The sequence below is a fragment of the Dendropsophus ebraccatus genome, chromosome 14, assembly GCF_027789765.1.
Source record: "Dendropsophus ebraccatus isolate aDenEbr1 chromosome 14, aDenEbr1.pat, whole genome shotgun sequence".
In the NCBI taxonomy this organism is placed as follows: Eukaryota; Metazoa; Chordata; class Amphibia; order Anura; family Hylidae; genus Dendropsophus; species Dendropsophus ebraccatus.
Window position 1 is genome coordinate 33,460,530 of NC_091467.1, and position 19,364 is coordinate 33,479,893.

The window sequence follows — 19,364 nt, forward strand, 5'->3', positions numbered from 1 at the left end:
CAATTAGAAAAAAAAGTTTCAGTATTTGGCCCTAATTAGTAAAAAAAAAGAAACAATCCCTTTAAATATCCAAACACATAAGGGGGAGTTAATAAATAGGTGTGAAATGTATTTTGTGAATATGAAATGGTTTCACCTTTCACAACTGACTGATGAATAAAATGTTGTTATACATAATAAAAAACGCTGTACGTATAATAAGCTACAGAAATGTATGAAATCCTATACACAGAGGAATAGAATGGACAAGAGTTCACACATAGCAATTGTTTGAAGCATAATTTAGTTTGAAACATCAAGAGAAATATTAGATACTTCCATCTGTATGATTCATATACAGTATATTTAAAGATTATATTTTATTAATATATATATATATATATATCAAATAAAATATATAAGTTCTCAGCATTATGATGCCGCAAGCTCTGCAACTGTTTAAATCTTTGTGCTACTATACTGACATGTGGTGTTAGTACAGTAGCATGAACATTGAAACATTAAAACAACCCCGTCCTATTATGTAAAATATGTTGAATCATCCTCCCTCCTGGAGACTAACAATTCATTCCATACATGGCATTACCTTATCTATCCTTCCCTGAGTTTTGAGCTGCTGCTTTTTGCTAAAGACATAGGAAACTGTGTGAGAGCTGCTGAGACCATCTCTGCTCTTAACCCCCTCCTCCCCCTCCTTTCCAGATGGCTCATGTGAACGACATCCCTGGCCAGTTGTTTATATACTGTGATTAACCCTTCCTGCTATAGAGAGAGAAGAAACAGTGCAGAATCAGCCAGTCAGGGATGTTGTTTACATAAGCAGTCTGATAGGTTGGGAGGAAGAGGGAGTGAGAGCAGAGACAGACTCAGCAGCTCTCACACAGTTTCTTATGGCTTTAGCAGAAAGCAGCATGCTCAAAACTGAGGAAAGTAGACAAATACGGTAATGACGTGTATGGAATGAATTGTTAGTCTCCAGGACGGTGGATAATTCAACATATATTTTACCTAACCAGATAACCCTTTTAAGGGACTTGAATGAAACACGTGAATGTCCCCTAAGGAGGTTGCAGTTTTATCACAAGCAACTCAGGTTCTTTAAAGCAGTTATCTAGTGAAAATCTTTTTCTTTCAAATCAACTGGTTTCAGAAAGTTATATAGATTTCTACTTTACTTCTGTTTAAAAATCTCAAGTCCAATCAGCTGCTGCATGTCCTGCAGGAAATGTGGTTTTCTATTTAGTCTGACACAGTGCTCTTTGCTGCCACCTCTGCCCGAGACAGGAACTGTCCAGAGAAACAGCAAATTTTCATTCTCCTGCTCTGGACAGTTCCTGTCTTGGACAAAGATGTCAGTAGAGAGCACTGTGTCAGACTGAAAAGAAAACATTTCATGCTGGACATACAGCAGCTGAGAAGTATGAGAAGACTTGAGATTTTTAAATAGAAGTAAATTACAAATCTATATAACTTTCTGAACCCAGTTGATATGAAAGAAAAATATTTTGGCTAGATAAACCCTTTAAACAGCTGTTAAGGTTGGCGGGAGTTGGACACTTACCTAATATTGGTGAATTATTAATGAGAATAGGACGTCCATTTTGTAAGGCTGGACAACCCTTTTATCCATCATGTTTTTGTACACTCAGACTAATCTCAGAAACAGATGACTTCTGAGTGTAACTATAGATGAGAACACTGGAAGGTGCTGCTAAAAAATCCTTTTCAGAACAAAAAAGTTAACTTCTAGGTTTGCAGACAAAAGTAATGATCAGGTTGTAGTTATTCCACTGGGTCAATATTTTAGTCACTTGAGAACTACTTAAAATTGCTTTTAAATAGTATAATTATATGAGTAACCATGTGTGCAGACATTGTCAATGTCTTAATGACCGAGCTGTGTGGCCAACAGTGAAGCTGGATGTCTGGTAATTGGTGCAACATAGACAAATACTTTGCCGCACTGATGACCCCAAGTCTGAAAGGAAGGATGTATGAGCACAGCCCAGTCCCAACTACTCAGCCAATATCGATCCTCATTACACAGACTTCTATAACTTTTCCTGTGAATTTGCATTGACTTTCGTATCACAGACAAACAGACCAAGACTTTAGAGAGGAGAAGCTGCAGGCTGTGGCCTCGTGGGAGGGGAACAAGCCAGCTCCTCCTGCTATTTGTGAATACAAATATGGCATATTATCACTATGCTACCATACCCTGCATGCATATGAGAACACAGCCATTTCTGCAGAATGCCATATTAGCCTTAGTACTGAGCTAAGTACAAGCAATTGCTTTTAAAATCCCTTGTAAGAGGGTCCAAGTGGGTCCCTGCAGTCTCCTTCTATTCCACTACAATAGAACATCTTGCTGTTCACAAAACCAAGGCTATAACCCCTTTTAGCTTTCTCCATGCCGCAGATTACTCATAATTATTTAGTTTATTATTCACACAAACAAAATAAGCAAAGGACAAATCATATCATACGCCAGGTCTCCATTAATCTGCACACTACAAAACTCCAAAGTCTCTTCAAGATGTCCCCAATAATCGAGTTCCTTTCTTATCTTGAGTCTCTAAAAGAGTTGATTTGTCAGCTGTAATGTTTCCCATACACTTTATACTTTTGTCTGCTGTAACCGTTCATGGTGGGTTCGGCCATTGGTATAGGGCTGTCCTGAATGACCATCAAAAGATGATGTTGGTGGAGATAGGGGATGGGCAGGGATTTTCTAGTATGCTTGACCCCTATCTCCATCGACATCATCTGTTGTTCTGGGAGAGATAAGCCGCAGTCAGAGCTCTCTGGCTGTGGCTTACCCCTCCAGATAGAGAAGATAGGAATACTCGACCGTGAGGAATGGGGAAAATGGGCTTCTGCCCCTCCATTATCATGCTACTACCCTCTTCATCCTCCTGCCCCTTCATTATCATACTACTACCCCCTTCATCAACCTCCTGCCCCTTCATTTGCAATTAAAACAAAAATAGCTATACTCTACTCACTTCTATGGTTTCTCTAGTCCTCCAGTGGCTCCTATACCTGCTCTGCATGAGTGTTGTCACTCGCGTTGGTTACCAGGAGGAAAGAGCGTCTCTTTGTGGCTGGAGGCAGATACTGCCTGGAGCCACAGGAGATACTGTCACAGCGGGAGCTTAAGGTTCCCTGCTGTGTCAGTACACTGTTAGCTTTAAGCACTTATCAGTGCTTATGGCTAAAGGTGCGTGGGGGGGCAGAAGGTCGGGCTTCCTGGGACATACCCAGACATGGTTTTGCTGGGACTCTTTTTAAAGTGGGAACAGTCTGGGCAAAATCAGGATTGTCAACTATGCATGCATTGAGCACTACGATCCTGCGGTCACAACACATGAACCCAACACCAAGGTACACAATATTTTAACATCAGGCACATAACTCAGAGTGCCTGTGATGTCTGGTTGCTTCCTTTAAATAAAAAAAAGTGCCTTCTAATAAATGGAAAAGGTTTACTTGAAACCCAATCCGGCTCATATTATATACAATGACATGTTTAATCCAAGGCTTTCAGTTTCATTCCCATCTGACAGAGAAGCGGGGGCAAAGTACATCAATCAAAAATTAATTTTGCAGCCTCATTACTGAGGCGGATACAGGGACATTCACCTGGAAATTTCTCCCCGTCCAGCGCCTCTCCGTCTCCATAAGTACATCAATCAGCAACAGACAACATTCATTTTTAAGTCATTTACACGGTGCAAGGAGTGATGACATCCTAATGCAGACACGATGGAGCTCCCCTGCTTTCTATACTGGAGGCTCATTAGACTTGGCCATATAATTTCTCACCAGCACTGTCTCTAGCCAGCCGTAAAAGAGTCATGATCCTCCCATCTACATCCCGAGAGCTAATACGCTCGATAAGAAAAGTCAAGTGTCAATTCCTGATCCCTTGTTGTCAGTGCTCTGTATGGATTTAAGTGGTTGCAGCTCAGGAGGCTTTTCTGTATATCTTACACTAAATCCTAGCTATTTCCTCTCTCCTCTGTGTACAAGGAGGACACACAACAAGTTATCGGCGCATAAGACAAAGAAAGCCATTCACCTACCCTCTGTTCTTGAGTTGCCACAAAGGTCTGGAATCCAGGGGCCACACCGAACCCCAACTCCTGGATAAATGGCGGCTCAGACTGGCTGTGGATTTGTACCTTTACTCCCGCCTCGAATGTGGTTTCTTCTGTAGAAAGAAAAAGAGATGTGAGCAACAATGGAGATGTCTCTATAAGGAGTAAAGGAAGAATATTTCACCCTAGATGCCGCAGTAGATAAGATTTGTTTCTTGTCAACTTTAACCTATGCCGTTTCGACAAGAAATTTATTGCGGCGGTTTATCAGGATGTGCACGGCAAATTATAAATTCCTAAAGAACGTTACTTCACCTGTAAATATTTAGTCTGATAAAAACCTGACTTGTAAATTTCCTTAGTGTGAATCTGCCGCTAGCTAGATTAACTATATATTTGTCCATAATACAAATCACAGATTTATAGATTTTCAAACCTTGTTTTATAGATCATTCATCTCAATTTCAAATAATACCACCACCATCTAGACTCAAGACCCTAAGGACCAGATTGAAGGCATGCTAACAGGCCATCTTGTCAAAATGGCCTAACCACATGGTATGCAGGGTAATATTAAAGGAGAAGTTTTGGCGAAAATTTTTATTAAAGTATTGTATTGCCTGCCAAAAGTTATGCAAATTACCAATATACACTTATTACGGGAAATGCTTATAAAGTACTTTTTTTCCCTGCACTTACTACTGCTTCAAGGCCTCACTTCCTGGATAACATGGTGATGTCACGACCCGACTCCCAGAGCTGTGTGGGCTGTGGCTGCTGGAGAGGATGATGGCAGAGCATCCCGCTCAGTGTCCCTCCAGTGCCCTGTGTCCCTCTGTGTCCCCCTGCCATCATCCTCTTCAGGAGCCACAGCCCGCACAGCTCTGGGAGTCAGGTCGTGACATCACCATGTTATTCAGGAAGTGATATCACCATGTTATCCAGAAATTGAAGCCTTGATGCAGTAGTAAGTGCAGGGAAAAAGCACTTTATAAGCATTTCCTGTAATAAGTGTATATTGGTGATTTGTATAACTTTGGGGGGGGGGGGGGGCAATACAATAATAAATATTTTGCCGGACTCCTCCTTTAATGTTTTAACAATAGGCCATTGATATCAGATCAGTGGGGTCCAAGTAGGTGAGCACTGTGGCCTCTTTAGGATGCACTCACCTGGAGATTTGACCATTAATTGCTTTAGTCTCATAAATTCATGCTGCTTTCAACTAGTGTTGCCTGGAAAAATCAAGGATGACAGTATCAGGTCTCCTAGGACTATATAAAGGCAATTTGAAAGGGGATACAATTTAGGCAGACTAAAGCAATCAATGGCTGAATACTCAGGTTCAGGTTTGGCCACAATTTTTCGCTTAAGTTCGCTTAACATTATTTACCAAGAACAACGCCATACACTTGGTAGTGGCAGTATCTGGAAATGCAGCCTGCCCCACTGAAGTGAATGGAAAGAGCTGCTATACCATACACAGCCACTATGAGATGTACAGCTGTGTAATGTGATGGCTGATGGTGAGAACCCTCAGCTTATAGCACCACCTCTTACAGTCACCTGCTGGTCTCCTGTATTTCCCAGTTACTGTGTCGTCCCGACCTGACAGGAACTACCCACTCAGCCAGTCAGTAATGCAGTAACTGCAGTAATGCCCTGCCTAGAGATGAGCAAAGCTTAAAAGTTCAATGTCTGGCAGCTCCGTGGAGAAGGTAGAGACAGCCCGAGGATTGCCTGGAAAACTTGGATATAGCCTATGGCTGTTTTTATGTTTTGCAGGCAATCCTGGGGCTGTCTCCCCTTTCTTCACTGAGCTGCCAGACACCAGGATTCAAAAGTTGAGCATTCTGCTTTGTACAAAGCTAGTCCTGCCTTAGTCCCTGATTGGCTGAGCGGGCTGTGACATCACAGGACTGGGAGGAGACAAGCAAGTGACTGTGAGCTGCAGCACATTGGCTGTGGGGGAACCAGGACAGGTAAATATAAGTTGATATGTTCCCATCACCTCCTGCTTACCCTGTTTTTTTACATTTGCCCAGAGTTCTCCTTTAAGAAACTTTAAAAAAAAAACACATATGCAAGAGCCTGTTGTGTGAAAGAGATTCTTTGCAGAAATGTAATTTAGGCAGAGATGAAAAATGGTGTGACATCTTTCCTGCATACATACAATCCATCTCAACAACTGTGTCATACGTGACAGCCTAGTTATAGGGATACACTGCTACAGTCTTTTCAGGGCTCTCCTAGTAACTCATCTCTACAGCGAGTCTACTTCATCAAAGGTTGAATTGACACTAAAATAAGAGCAGACAAGTAATCTAATAATGTAATGTAAGACTTTCCCTATCCATTCCTGTCATATTAACCAGATTACAGTCCATGCATTTCTCCCATGACAGTAAAAATCTAATTGAAGAACCAAAGATTTGGTTCTATGTGACGTCAAAGTCCTCTGTTCTGCCACCTAGTGAATGACAAGTATTTCCTTCTTTTATCTTTCTTACACCCATGTCTAAAGATTTAAGGATGGTTGCATGGTTATTAGAGATGAGCGCAACTCAAGCATGCTTGAGTCTGATTATTCTGCAATACTGGTGGCCAAAGAGGTTGGCTGCAGCCCTAGGGAGTACAGGAAAATGTTTTCCAGACAGCCTTTAGGCTGCATCCAACTAATTTAGCCAGTGGTATTCATATACAGAATGATTAGACTCTAGAATGCATGAGTTGTGCTAGTGTCTAGTGGTTATATATGAGCCGCACTGATGATAAAGGGCTTTATATGTGAAAACTACCCTACATAACAAATGCAGTGAAGTGAAGAAAAAATATCTGTGTAGATATCCTGGCACTGCCAAAAATTATTTCACGAGTGAGGTATAAAAAAAATTAAGTAGCTTATTTATTGGTAAAAACCAAAATAACGAAACCATAACAAAAAATCCACATAAACGTCTTTCGGGAGTCTCAACTAACTTCGTCAGGTGCAATCTAACGAAGAGAGTTAAGACCCCTAAAATGGGCACTAATGGCAATTTTTTTTTTTGTATGATTTTATACTGTTTTTTTTATCAATAAATCAGCTACTTTTATTTTTTATACCTCACCCATTGCGAAAGAATTTTTGACAGCGCCAGGATATCTACCCAGGTTTTTTTTCTCCACTTCTCTGCATGAATCTCCTTTTCTACTTCTACATAAAAAATGGCTGGGCAGGATGGGCAGTGTTTATAAACAAGGCTCACTCCACTCCATTTCCACTCTCGAGCCTAGCACTGAGATCTGACTCATCGGTAAGGTACCCTGCATCAGAGTGAGTTTCTGTGCTTGGGATGCTCGCTATGAATACATTGCATAGTAACCTTGCCTCTGTGGACTCCCGCCACTGTTTTTCCTGTGTCTTCTGCCTGTGATTTCTCCAGGTACGTAATACAAATCTCATTTGTTGTAAGCTGTTTGCGGCAAGCAAGAGGGGAGTGGAAGATGAAAAGAGACTGAAGGAATGAGGTTTGGCCCTTTTAATAAGTGAAGTGACAAGATCGGGAGAGATATTTACTCATTGGGGAAACTGAATACAGTTAGTAGACGAGATGCTGTACATCAGGGGACCGACAGGTTCTCATCTCAGCGACAACAATGACTGTCTGATAGGATTACAAGGCAAACCTAGTAAAAGGAAGGTCCAGGGAGTGCTGGGGCAGTGGGCCAATAACATTTGTATTCATTGCAAAAAACGACGCTGAATGTCGAAAACTGCTGGTTCTCAGGCCTGCTAAACACCACCGCTTCTTCCCACCGCACAGATACTACACCTTGTGTTCAGACTGTCAGTGTCTTATAGATTTTAGTTTCTCATTAATAACTAAAGGTTTGACATCTGATGTTATATACGCATAGGGTTAAACTCCGGCCCAACCTGAAGATTCATATTTCATACAAATCATTTTTATATCACAAATCAAGAGATACATTTATCCAGACATGTCATTACATTGGAAAAGGGCTATGCCAATTTCAAGAGAATCTGTCAAATGGTCTCACATAGAGCTACTGATCACTGCAGCTTTGTAGGAAAGTGGTAAAGTGAACTAGTATTACACAGAAATACATAAAAAATAGAGCTCCGTCTTAAAGAAAGAATGGTTTTATGCGTGATATTATTTGCTCTCTCTCATTAAAAACACAGTCCCCTAGAAGTGCCTGGAGGGATTATGTGAAACACAAATATGAAATAAACATAGATGCGGTAACAATAGAGAAGAAATGAAATCCCATAGTGCGGAAGGCCGGGCAGCCATTGGCCAGGGTAGCTGGTGCAGTGTTGGCCAGCTCTGTGGACACTTGTCACAGTAGCCCAGAGTGGCGTTGACACCCACCACCGGACAAATGGGTGCTGCTTCTGAGATTTCGGAAAACCCAAGTAAGAACAGACCAGAGTCCAATAACTTAACAAGAATAATGTCCATTTACTTAATATCTTCAGTGCAATGCAACAATAGTTTGACAACTGTAGGTGCAGGCAGAGGTAGTTAAAGTAGTTTGTAGGCAAGAGGAAAGTGGAGTAGAGCTGTATACTCTGCCGAGATAGTGCAGTGAAGAACGGAAGAATTAGAAGATACTCGTATAGATACCTTTGATCTGACCGCCTTATTCCCTATAGTGTCGGGATACCCGTCCTGTTTGGGTAGTATGAGGTCCCAGTTCCATTGCTCTGGGTTGAGTAGATTTCCCAAAATAGCCATGCTTTGCAGTAGGATACGTAGGGGATATGTGCAGCTTTGTCCTTCTGGGCTCAGTACCTAACTCAGGTATGCTGCCCTGTGTCATGTAAAGTGTATCCCTGATGTTGACATTGTGAACCTCAGTGGATGTTTTTCCTCCTGAAGGGACTTAGCACTGCATACTAGCATTGTTTATTTGCATAGAAATAGAATAAGTCTTTTGGTCCCTATCAAGGGTCCTGGCCTAAACCAGTCCCTGGCTTCACTGCAGCAGGAACTGTCTGTGTGTGTTGCTCTGACACTGAACTGACTGAAGAACTCCTCCCTCCAGGAACTAACCTCATTTTATGGGGCGATCTAAACTTCCTTGTGATTGGTGGGGCTGTGTGTGAGAGAAAGAAGAGCTGGAATAAGAGAAAGAAAGGATGGAAAATACCTGCACCTATGATATGATAAGAACAAACATGTGAAAAATACAGTTTATGCTGTTCTTAAGGCCCTTTAACACATGCCTAATATTGCTAATGTTCCTAGGAACCCTCATTTACCCAATAATCAGTCAAGGTAAAATGCAAATACTTTTCTGCAGTCGGTAAAATCATTGTATTGGTCACACATCTCTCTGTTCAAATAGGTGATGGGGGGGGGGGGGGGGGGCTATAACAGTGCATTCAATTAGCTGAATGTTTTAAATACCGATATTTGTTCATCAAGAAAGATGGCAGCTGCACATTTAAAAATTATCAACAAAAAAAGGTTTTCACACGTCTGCCCACTCCCGGTGTCATCTACCAGGTCTCCGGTGCCTCTAGTCCATTTAGCCAATCACTAACGGACACGGTACAGCCCCATAGCCAGACTTTATCTGAGTGGTCTCAGAAGTGAACGCCCGCTTTTATTTTCTGGTGCAGTGAGTCTAAGAGGTGTTCCCAAACTCCTGTTGCTAGATGGAATGGCTGCCCTAAACCTGTTCCCACCTTGATTGACAGTCAATTGAAAGCTCAGCCCTTACCAGATTCAAGGATGGGAGGGGGAGCAAGGAGGTGTTACAGCCCTCAACAATTTGGAAGCTTGGGAATGCCTCTTTAACACTTTGCACTTTTTTATGTACTGGAAGCACAGCTAGATAATTGAAAGGTACAATGTATCTCCTTGACCTTTAAACCTTCACCTTTTAATACTTTAATTTTTTATTAAAGTATTGTATTGCCCCCCAAAAGCTCTACAAATCACCAATATACACTTATTATGGAAACTGTACATAAATAGCTTTTTCCCTGCACTTACTACTGCATCAAGGCTTCCCTTCCTGGAAGAAGTGGTGATGTCACGACCCGACTCCCAGAGCTGTGCAGGCTGTGGCTGCTGGAGAGGATGCTGGCAGAGGGACACTGAGGGACACAGGGCATTGGAGGGACACTGAGCATCCCTCTGTCATCATCCTCTCCAGCAGCCACAGCCCGCACAGCTCTGGGAGTCGGGTTGTGACATCACCATTTTATCCAGGAAGTGAAGCCTTGATGCAGTAGTAAGTGCAGGGGAAAAAGCACTTTATGTACAGTTCCCATAATAAGTGTATATTGGTCATTTGTATAACTTTTGGGGAGAAATACAATACTTAAACACTTTAAAAATTTTCGCCGGACTTCTCCTTTAAGGTACAGCTTAGGTCTGAAGAGCTGAAAGGGGTTATCCAGCAAAAAATATTTTTTCTTTTAAATCAACTGGTTTCAAAAAGTAACTTAAATTTGTAATGTACTTCTATTTAAAAATCTTAAGTCTTCCCATACTTATCAGCTTCTGTATGTCCTGCAGGAAATGTTGTTTGCTTTTTAGTCTGACACAGTGCTCTCTGCTGACATCTCTGTCCGTGCCAGGAACTGTCCAGAGCAGTAGCAACCTCTCCTGCTCTGGACAGTTCCTGTATCAGACAGATGTCAGCAGAGAGCACTGTGTCAGACTAGAACGAATACACCACTTCCTGCAGGGCATAGAGCAACTGATAAGCATGGGAAGACTTGAGATTTTTTAAATAGAAGTAAATTACAAATCTATATAACTTTCTGAAACCAGTTGATTTGAAAGAAAAAGATTTTTGCAGGAAGTAGGAAGTCCTATAGGCCAAACTATGCCTTCTGGAAGGAGATCACATTTGCATAAGGTATAACTAGTTAAAAGACAAATTCAGCTGTAGATTTACAGTCGTCTCAGTCATTGTTATTGTACACTGTCAGTGTTAGGATAAATGACTTGTTTTGTGCACTAAATCTGATAATTACAGCATTTCTCTTGTGGATAATATAAAGCTAAACTACATGGAGATTGCACTTATAAGAAAAAGTTAGGGCTGGGCATGAAGCCATATGTGCTGAGAGAGCCTTGCATCACAAGACTGCCATATGGTGCCAGGAGCAGACACTGGGGGTGAAGTAACAAATTAAATCAAAGTAAAACCGTACAGGCTGTCACATTGTAAGTGTAGGTTGGAAAGAGAAGGATGAGCGGCCCGATATATTTTATACATGACCTTTATTCATCTTAATGTGAATTTTGAGGATGATTGTACTTTAAAATGACTACTGAGCCCCATTTCTGTCATCTAGGTACATATCTCTTTCCCTGATAAAACGCAGGAAGATGTAGTGTAGTTGACTTGTCTCCCATCACCCAGCATTGTAATGACAGGTGTATGATGTATTACTTAGAAGCGCTGGCATCCAGGTGACTACTGGACATTCAGCCTGGTACCTGACAACCACATGGATCTTATCACAGAAGCCAAGATGTAAAACAAATCATCACAGTTCAATGACATCAAGATAAGTCCAAGATCTCAAGCTGCTGATTGATAGTACAGAGAGCCGAGCAAATAGTCCACAGTCCTCCATGAAGCACAATGATGAGTGCAATACAGCAGCCCGTACTGTGCCGTACGTGGTGGATCTAAGGATGATATTCCACACAAAACAGAATCGGAAGCACAGTTGTATGGATTTGTGGCCATTGGGGATTACAAATTGAAAAAGAAAAAAGGCTATGGGGTAATTTATCAAGGCTTTATCAATTTCTTTTCCACTGAAGTCAATTGGGAGAGTCCACAAGGAATCAACAGCATAAATAAACTGTAGTTTAACATAATGCAATTCCAGAAACAACCCATGGAAAAGGGGGGGGGGGGTGCAATCTCTTTTACAGTTTTGTCTTTTGGATAGGGGATGGACCTCACTTCCCCTTGAAACAACTCCACTAATAATAAATACAGACTATGAAATGAAGGCACAAAACACCCTTTTTGGTGTTAAGATGGCCACAGCTTTATTTAAATCACAGACAGGACTCAAACAAGTCAGGTAAAGTGCTAGGTTACGGATACTGTGAGATCCCCAGCGTTTTGACATACAGCACCTGGCCAGACAGTAATAAAGGCGGTGGCACGTTCTGGCTGCCATTCTAGCAGAGCCAGTGTACTTTAAAGGCCCCAATGACCCTACTGATGATCCTCACTCCTGTACTTAACCAATGTGCCCGCCCCTGGATGACGTTACAATTCTGACTGGTCACTTCCAAGGCTCAGCCTGTTCACCACCATTTAACATCCTCTAAGAGTTAAAAGGAGTCCACCATAGCTTGCTTGCAACTTCCATCTGACTCCTGAACTGCCAAACCAAAGCTGTGACAGATAAAATATATACACTTTTTTTTATCACTATTTAATTTTTTTTTTATCATTATTTAAATTTTATCTTTTTTTTAAATCTTTTACACAGTTCTGCACACTTAATTCAATTATGAAAATTGTGCAAAACAAAGTGAAACCTTGACTCATAAAGAGTCAACCTCCAGCACTCAAAAAACTGTGTCCAGCACGAAAAAAAACCCGTGGAGGTAACCATCGCTGAAGGATTGCCCTTCCCATGGGCTTAGAGGCTTAATGCCAAACTGTAACAAATCAGCATATTGTACCATACACAAACATAATATTTACAATAAATGCATTATTACACTTGCAAAAAGAAAATCAGTTGTAAAGTAAAGATGAAAAAATCCTGAGACAACCCTGGGTCCCATTGGAGAGAAGTGTTTGTAACTATCAGACCACCACTTTCCATTTTGATAAGTAAATCCCATCAGTTCGGGATGGAATATTTTAATAAGTCAATTCAGTGTCTCTCTCTTCTGTAGATACTCTGCGTGCTTCAGACACTGAATTCTCATGTGGATACATTTAGTTGCCTCTTTTTGCATTTCGTCTTCTCCATGTATCCAGCCTAGTCTGTGCTGTCATAGATGATGGCCATAATAATAGGTTCCTGCTTTGTAATATGTAAATCAGGACACTGTAGCTGCCGCCTCCTTTACTGTGAGCCTCAGAAATATAGAAGCTGCTTCACACATCACGGCAGGTTGTAAAGCTTCCATTACCAGGCTTTTCCGAAGAACTTTGTAGCACGGATGTTACAGGCAATATCTTCATTTATCTGAGCTACGTACAAAGACGGAGATATTTCAGACTCCATTACTTCCTCCCATTCCCTCCCCCAGTAATCAGAGGAAGAATAAAAAGAATTGCTTATATAATTAGCTCTAATGATTCCTGCTATCTACTAGATGAGTGATAGAGCAATCTGTCAGACATGTCCAAACACCAAGGCAGAAGAGAGGGGTCCTAGTGCAGCCGCCTCCTAACCAACACATTCATAAGATGTCAATTGTATTCGAGACGTCTACAAAATTCTGTGTAAAAAATGTGCACTACACAGGTATGGAAATACTCGGGAATCAGCACTGTCTTATTCCTACATAGCAACTGATTTATAACACATAACAGCAGTGATGTGTGTGGAAGCAAAAGCTTGTCGGTCTGGTCCGATTCCACAGAGGAGCTACTATAGTACTGATTGGTGGAAAATTTACTACTGACTATGATAGAAAGATGCACTGCTATTCTGATGAAGAGGACCTCTGTTCCTCGAAACGCGTAAATATTGTGCACTTTTAATAAATATTTTTACTTTATTCAGCCTCTATTTGGAGTCTTTTGGGCAGCGCTAACATTTATGGATTAGCCACGCACCATTTTTGTACCTAGACTAGTCTTATTCCCATGGGCCCCCACTTGGGAGCATCCCGTTTGGGCTATCCTAGTTGGCCTGCAGCCCTGCATTCTCCACCGAAGCGCCATATCCTGGCATTTTCTGAAGACCTGGTACCCATTTGGGTGATATGCATAAAGCCCAAGGGGCTTGAAGGTGAGCACCCCATCAGCACCTTGCATTTTTAACTGACTTGTTTGTACGGTATCACACGAGGCGCTGCTGCCTGGTTTTTTTCTCTCTCCCTTGTCTATGATAGAAAGGTGTCAGAATACACAGAAGAACTTGGCGCCCTGGAGGTCCAGTTGTGCGGAGAATGCTGGAGGTATAGGTGCTGTTCGGCAGATTGTGAGTTACCGTATCAAGGCAAGATGGGAGTCTGATAGGTCTGATGAAGAGGGTTTCCCTCGAAACACGTCATTCTTTTGATTAAAAGTATTGTGTTACGCCTACTATGTCTCCCATCCTCCTTAATGCGGCAACTCACAACCTGCCTATACCTCCTGGATTCTCTGCACAACTGGACCTCCAGCGTGGGAACTTCTTTTGATCTTCTCTACTGGTTCCCCCAGTTTCTTGGAAGGGCTGCAGATGGCTACAATTACTCGCAGCATAGACTTGCAGCACGGCCGCCCAAGGTGAGCAGCATTTACTGTCTTCTCTTGAATATATGTACATTCTGCCCTGCAGAATCACGCTATGTCTCTGTACACTGTGTCTCTTTTCTTCTTTGTAGAATACAGAGGGTGTCATGGCTTGCTCTTTATGGGGCTAGTATAGACTGGTCAGTGTGTCCATGTTGAGTCCTTCCAAAAGTTTCTACTTTTGCCCCAGTCACACTGCAGACATTGTTCAGTAATAGAGATGAGCATGCTCAAGTCCAATTGTTCAGCCCTATGGCTGAAGAAATTGGATGCAACCCTAGGAAGTCCTGAGAGCCTATGGCTGTATCCATGTTTTCCAGGCAACCAACTTCTTTAGCCACCGGTATTCAAATGACAAACAATTGGACAGGAGCATGCTTGTGTTGCGCTTATCTCAGTTCAGTAATAAAGAACACGACAAAGAGATCAAGTTGTTGACTTTTCCTCTAAATTCTGAATTCAACCTGGTTGAGCATCTGAGGGATGTGGTGGAGGAACAAGTCTGATCTTGTATAAGATGTGAGATCTATCTCAAATCTTATACAAGTCAAATCCATATGGACGGTCAGTCGCATGCAACCAAGATGTAACAACTGTTGGAGCTTTGCCAGCAAAATCATGAAGTAATCGATGGCTGATGTGGGTTATTGGGATTAGAAAAGAAACACAGCTACTTTCTTGTGAAAACAGCACCACCCCGGTCATTCAGTTTGTGTGTTGATTACATATCCACTCCATTCACTTCAGTGGAACTGAGCTACAAACCAACACCCAAAATAAGAACAAGAGTTGTGCTTGTTCTGTAAGAAAGGTGACATGTTTTCTAAGCTTGTATAGCTCCTTTAAGGATCTGCTGGCCTCAGATACCACCGGTCATGGTTGCAAGTCTTCTAGATTCTTCACCTTGATGGTTTGGTGGCACTAGGGAGACTTATACAATATTAACCCTGTGGTTTTAACGATGGAGGTCGATCAGTATATTAAGTGATGTGACTATGAAGATAATTATACTGTGAGGTCACAGGCTGGATGACATGTAGATTTACTATTGTGTTACACATTTCTCAAGCTATCGGAGACAAATATGAGAGAATATGTCTTAGCTGTTGCCTTTATGAGATGCAGTAGAGAATTATACTAGGAGCATCTTTCATCTTCACACAGCGGAGGGCTCCATTTTATGGGTGAACTATTCCAGTGACTGCGGCTATAAATTTGCTTTGAGTTTGTGATATCCCTAAGGCTTGCGGTGCCTCGGCCAAGCTCCTGGCAGTGCCTCTCGTATGTAATGAGTAAACACTGGGGGCTCAGTCACATGGTCTTGGTTCAAAACATCAGCCCTTTAGCGAATGTGATCACACACTAGTCTGTGAACATGCTCTGGAGGCAGATGTGGAAGGCTTACGGATCAGCCGTATCTACATATAAAAGCCGCTTCTTGGGGTATAGGACAAGAAAGGGCAGATTCTCGGAGTCCTCTTGTCCTAATGAATGCAGCCCTGTCGGGCAGAATATCTATATAAAACAGGTTTAGTTATGACTCTGCTGTCGTAAAGGAAAGATGAGCTGAATGGCATTAAATGCATGAAATATTGCGGAGAAGAAGGCCGCTGGGTTGTCACATACCTGAATATCATTGTCGACTCAATACAGAACAATGATTCAGGGCCATTGACTGATTACATATTCTTAATGAATTGCTCTATGCTATTTTAGGACCGGCTTAATTAAATAAATGTCTGGAAGCCGAATATACAGAAGGGAGATTAAAACATGAACTAAGATATTAACCTTGTCATTGCCGGGGATAGAAGTCGAATTACAAGATGCTATAATGTGTGTATAGAGCAATAAGACAATTATGGGAGGGAGAGAGGAATGACACCAAACTGACTTAATTCTTTCCCCACCATCCTAGTTTTCTTCCATTGCAATAGATTCCTTCATATGACTTCCAGTCTTATTTGGTAACATTTCACATGAGATGCTCCTTAATGTAAGGAGTATTCATTTTCTCCAACTTTCTTATCTCACTTCTTTTCATACATAAAGGCCGTTTTTACAAGAAGCGATTATCGGCAGATAATGACTGATATGGCTAATATTCATTTCATGTAATAGAAGACAATGACATGCACAATGTCTGCTGATCGCTGTCTTTCAACATGTTGAAAGAGCAATGATATAGATAGCAAAGATCTGATGATGTCGCTCCGTGCAATGGTAACAGCAGCAGCAGACCGCCTCTATCTCGTATGGGCTCCTCGAATGATCTAAGGATCATCCGGGGCTCCGCCTCCCACAGCTCCTGTGGCAAACCCCCCTCCCCCCACACTTACACACTCGCTGTTGGCGCATGTAATAGTGCCGGCGAGAAGATTTGCTTTACAGCATATCTCCATTTGGAGATATGCTTTACAGCAAGACACATGGAAAACAACAGTTTAGAGGGAACTATATTGACTTCTCTCAAATTTCTAGGCATGCCCTGTAACCTGTGCAGAGGCCACTGTGTGGCAGGAAGAGCTAAACTGTAGCCTACTGCTGTATCCATGTTTTCCAGGACTCCCTAGGGCTGCATCCAACTTCTCCAAATGCTGAGCATTCAGGTTCAGATGAACGTTGCAGAACCCGAACTTTCGGAAAGTTTGCTCGACACTAGTGTCAGGTCGCTTTTAATAAAATAGGCTTAGACGATAAATGAAATGGCTTGACTTTATTGCTTTACTTTTTCCCTGTTGGCCGATAGCCCGCAACCCGCAGTGTTACATGAGACAGATTAATTACTAAGGATACTCTGCTTAACAACCAGTCTTTGCAGGGGGGTTGTCAAGCAACATATCCCTGGCAACCAGTCTATAATGCATTGAGGAGAGGGGGTTGTTTGGGAAGTCTATAACTTCCATTAGCACAACAACAAAGCAAAGTTTCAGGTTCAAGTTCCAAGATCTGCTAGATCGCCGCTTGTTTACTGGGCCTATTCCACGGCCTGATGATCGTTGAGCGAGGGCTGCAAGGACATCGTTACCGATGTCCTTGCAGCCCTTGCAGCAGCAGTAATACATTACCTGTCCAGGCTTCTCCGCGCAGTCTTCATCCCAGGGTCCCGCGCGCTCTATCTTCTGAATGGCCAGTCAGCTGACAGGCCACACTCAGCCAATCACAGGCCGCGGCGGTCCCGGCCTATGATTGACTGAGCGCTCCGTCAGCTGACCGGCCATTCAGAAGATAGAGAGCGCGGGACCCTGGGATGAAGACAGCGTGGAGAAGCCTGGACAGGTAATGTATGATGATGATGCTGCTGCTGTCAAATCGTCGGTCGCCCGTCATGCACCGATATTCAACCGTAGCGATGCGCGGTAGGGGAACGATGATTTTAGGTCTGGCCCTAAATGAATGATCAGCCGATGACACGATCATCGGCTGATCGTTCTCTCTATTTCACCGAACGATAATCAGCCGAATTGGGCCAAATGGGGCCGATTATCGTTACTGTGGAATAGGGCCCTTAGACTGCCTGTTGGTTTGAGTAACTTTGCCAGGAGCCACAGATGGTTGTGGAAGGAAAGAAATTCAATTACCAGGTCAGATCAAAGGAGGCAGTATCCCTTGGTTGGGAGTTGACACTGTGTGCAGTGACTGAGGATGATGGGTTTTGTAGTAATAGCTGATGCTTACAGGTGGCCTAGACCGCCACTAAATCGCATTAGCTCTGCAGCCAGTCAGAATAAAGCAGATGAGTCTTATCTGCTCTTGTTTATAGTTTTATTAGACAGGAAACCATCTCGGAGTCTTCTGCACGCAGTACAGGATGATTACACTGAAGAGGGGAAGAAATAAAGGTTTCCGCTCATCTTATCTGAGCACACCTCCCCAGGCGGACGCTGGTTAAATAAAGCACAGTACAGTTTCGGCTATCAGAAGCAGCAGAAAGATACAGCCAATTACAGCGGGGACTCCAGGATTTTATTAATCTCCTTTATTTCCCTTTGCAAAATCCTGTTCCCATAGTTAGTTTAGCGTTGGCCGAGTAACTTCTGATAAGACTTTTGAAGAATTGCATGAATTGCTGAGTCTCATACATTTACACAGTCACACTAACCCATTCAGTGTGCACACAGCCATTCTTCAGCCAAGACATCAAACTTTGTCTACCACCCCTAGAATGGTCGAATTCTAAACTATGATTTTAATAAAGGTCATAGGAATATACAGCTGTCTTACCTGGGGTTGTTGGTCTACAGGGGGTGCAGTACATAGAAGCGTTTGCAAAATGAAGAGACAAGTTTGCTCTACTAGTGTTGTTAGATTAAACTCTTTAGTTTAGTTCATATAACATTAAAAAGCATATACAGTAGTAGTATACAAATCCTTTGGATAAATGTTGTTCAACATCACCGGGAAGTTTCAAGCTGAACATACCTCTTGTCCACGGCATGGATTTATGTATTGAGCTTGACTTATCTATTCAAACTGGGCATTTCCAAGGTTTTTTTTTTTGGGGGGGGGGGATGGCATAGAGTAGGGATTTGTGCTCGGGATCACCACTAACAAGGAGAAGATGGGGTACAAAATAGCAAATTTCCTAAGCACAATAATTTCTTTTTGATGGTGACACTCTTATGAAAAGATGGAACCATTGAATTGGATTTTCTATATTGATGGCCTACCTTGGCCAAGAATAATAGATTGGTAAGGACCAGAGATGGATGCAACTCAAGCATGCTCAAACCCGTTCGGGATTTGAATACCGGTGGCTGGAATTGGATGCAGCCCTAGGGAGTCTTGGAAAACATGGAT

General features: G+C 42.3%; 1 protein-coding gene across 2 annotated transcripts in view; it reads right to left on the reverse strand.

Moving 5' to 3' along the window:
- Positions 1 to 19,364, reverse strand: part of ASIC2 (acid sensing ion channel subunit 2) — a 597,272-nt gene that overhangs the window by 74,606 nt on the left and 503,302 nt on the right. For both annotated transcript variants that reach the window (XM_069952708.1, XM_069952706.1), the window contains exon 3: positions 4,089 to 4,216. In XM_069952708.1, the coding sequence (XP_069808809.1) occupies positions 4,089 to 4,216 (128 nt within the window). The remainder of the gene's footprint in view (positions 1 to 4,088; positions 4,217 to 19,364) is intronic.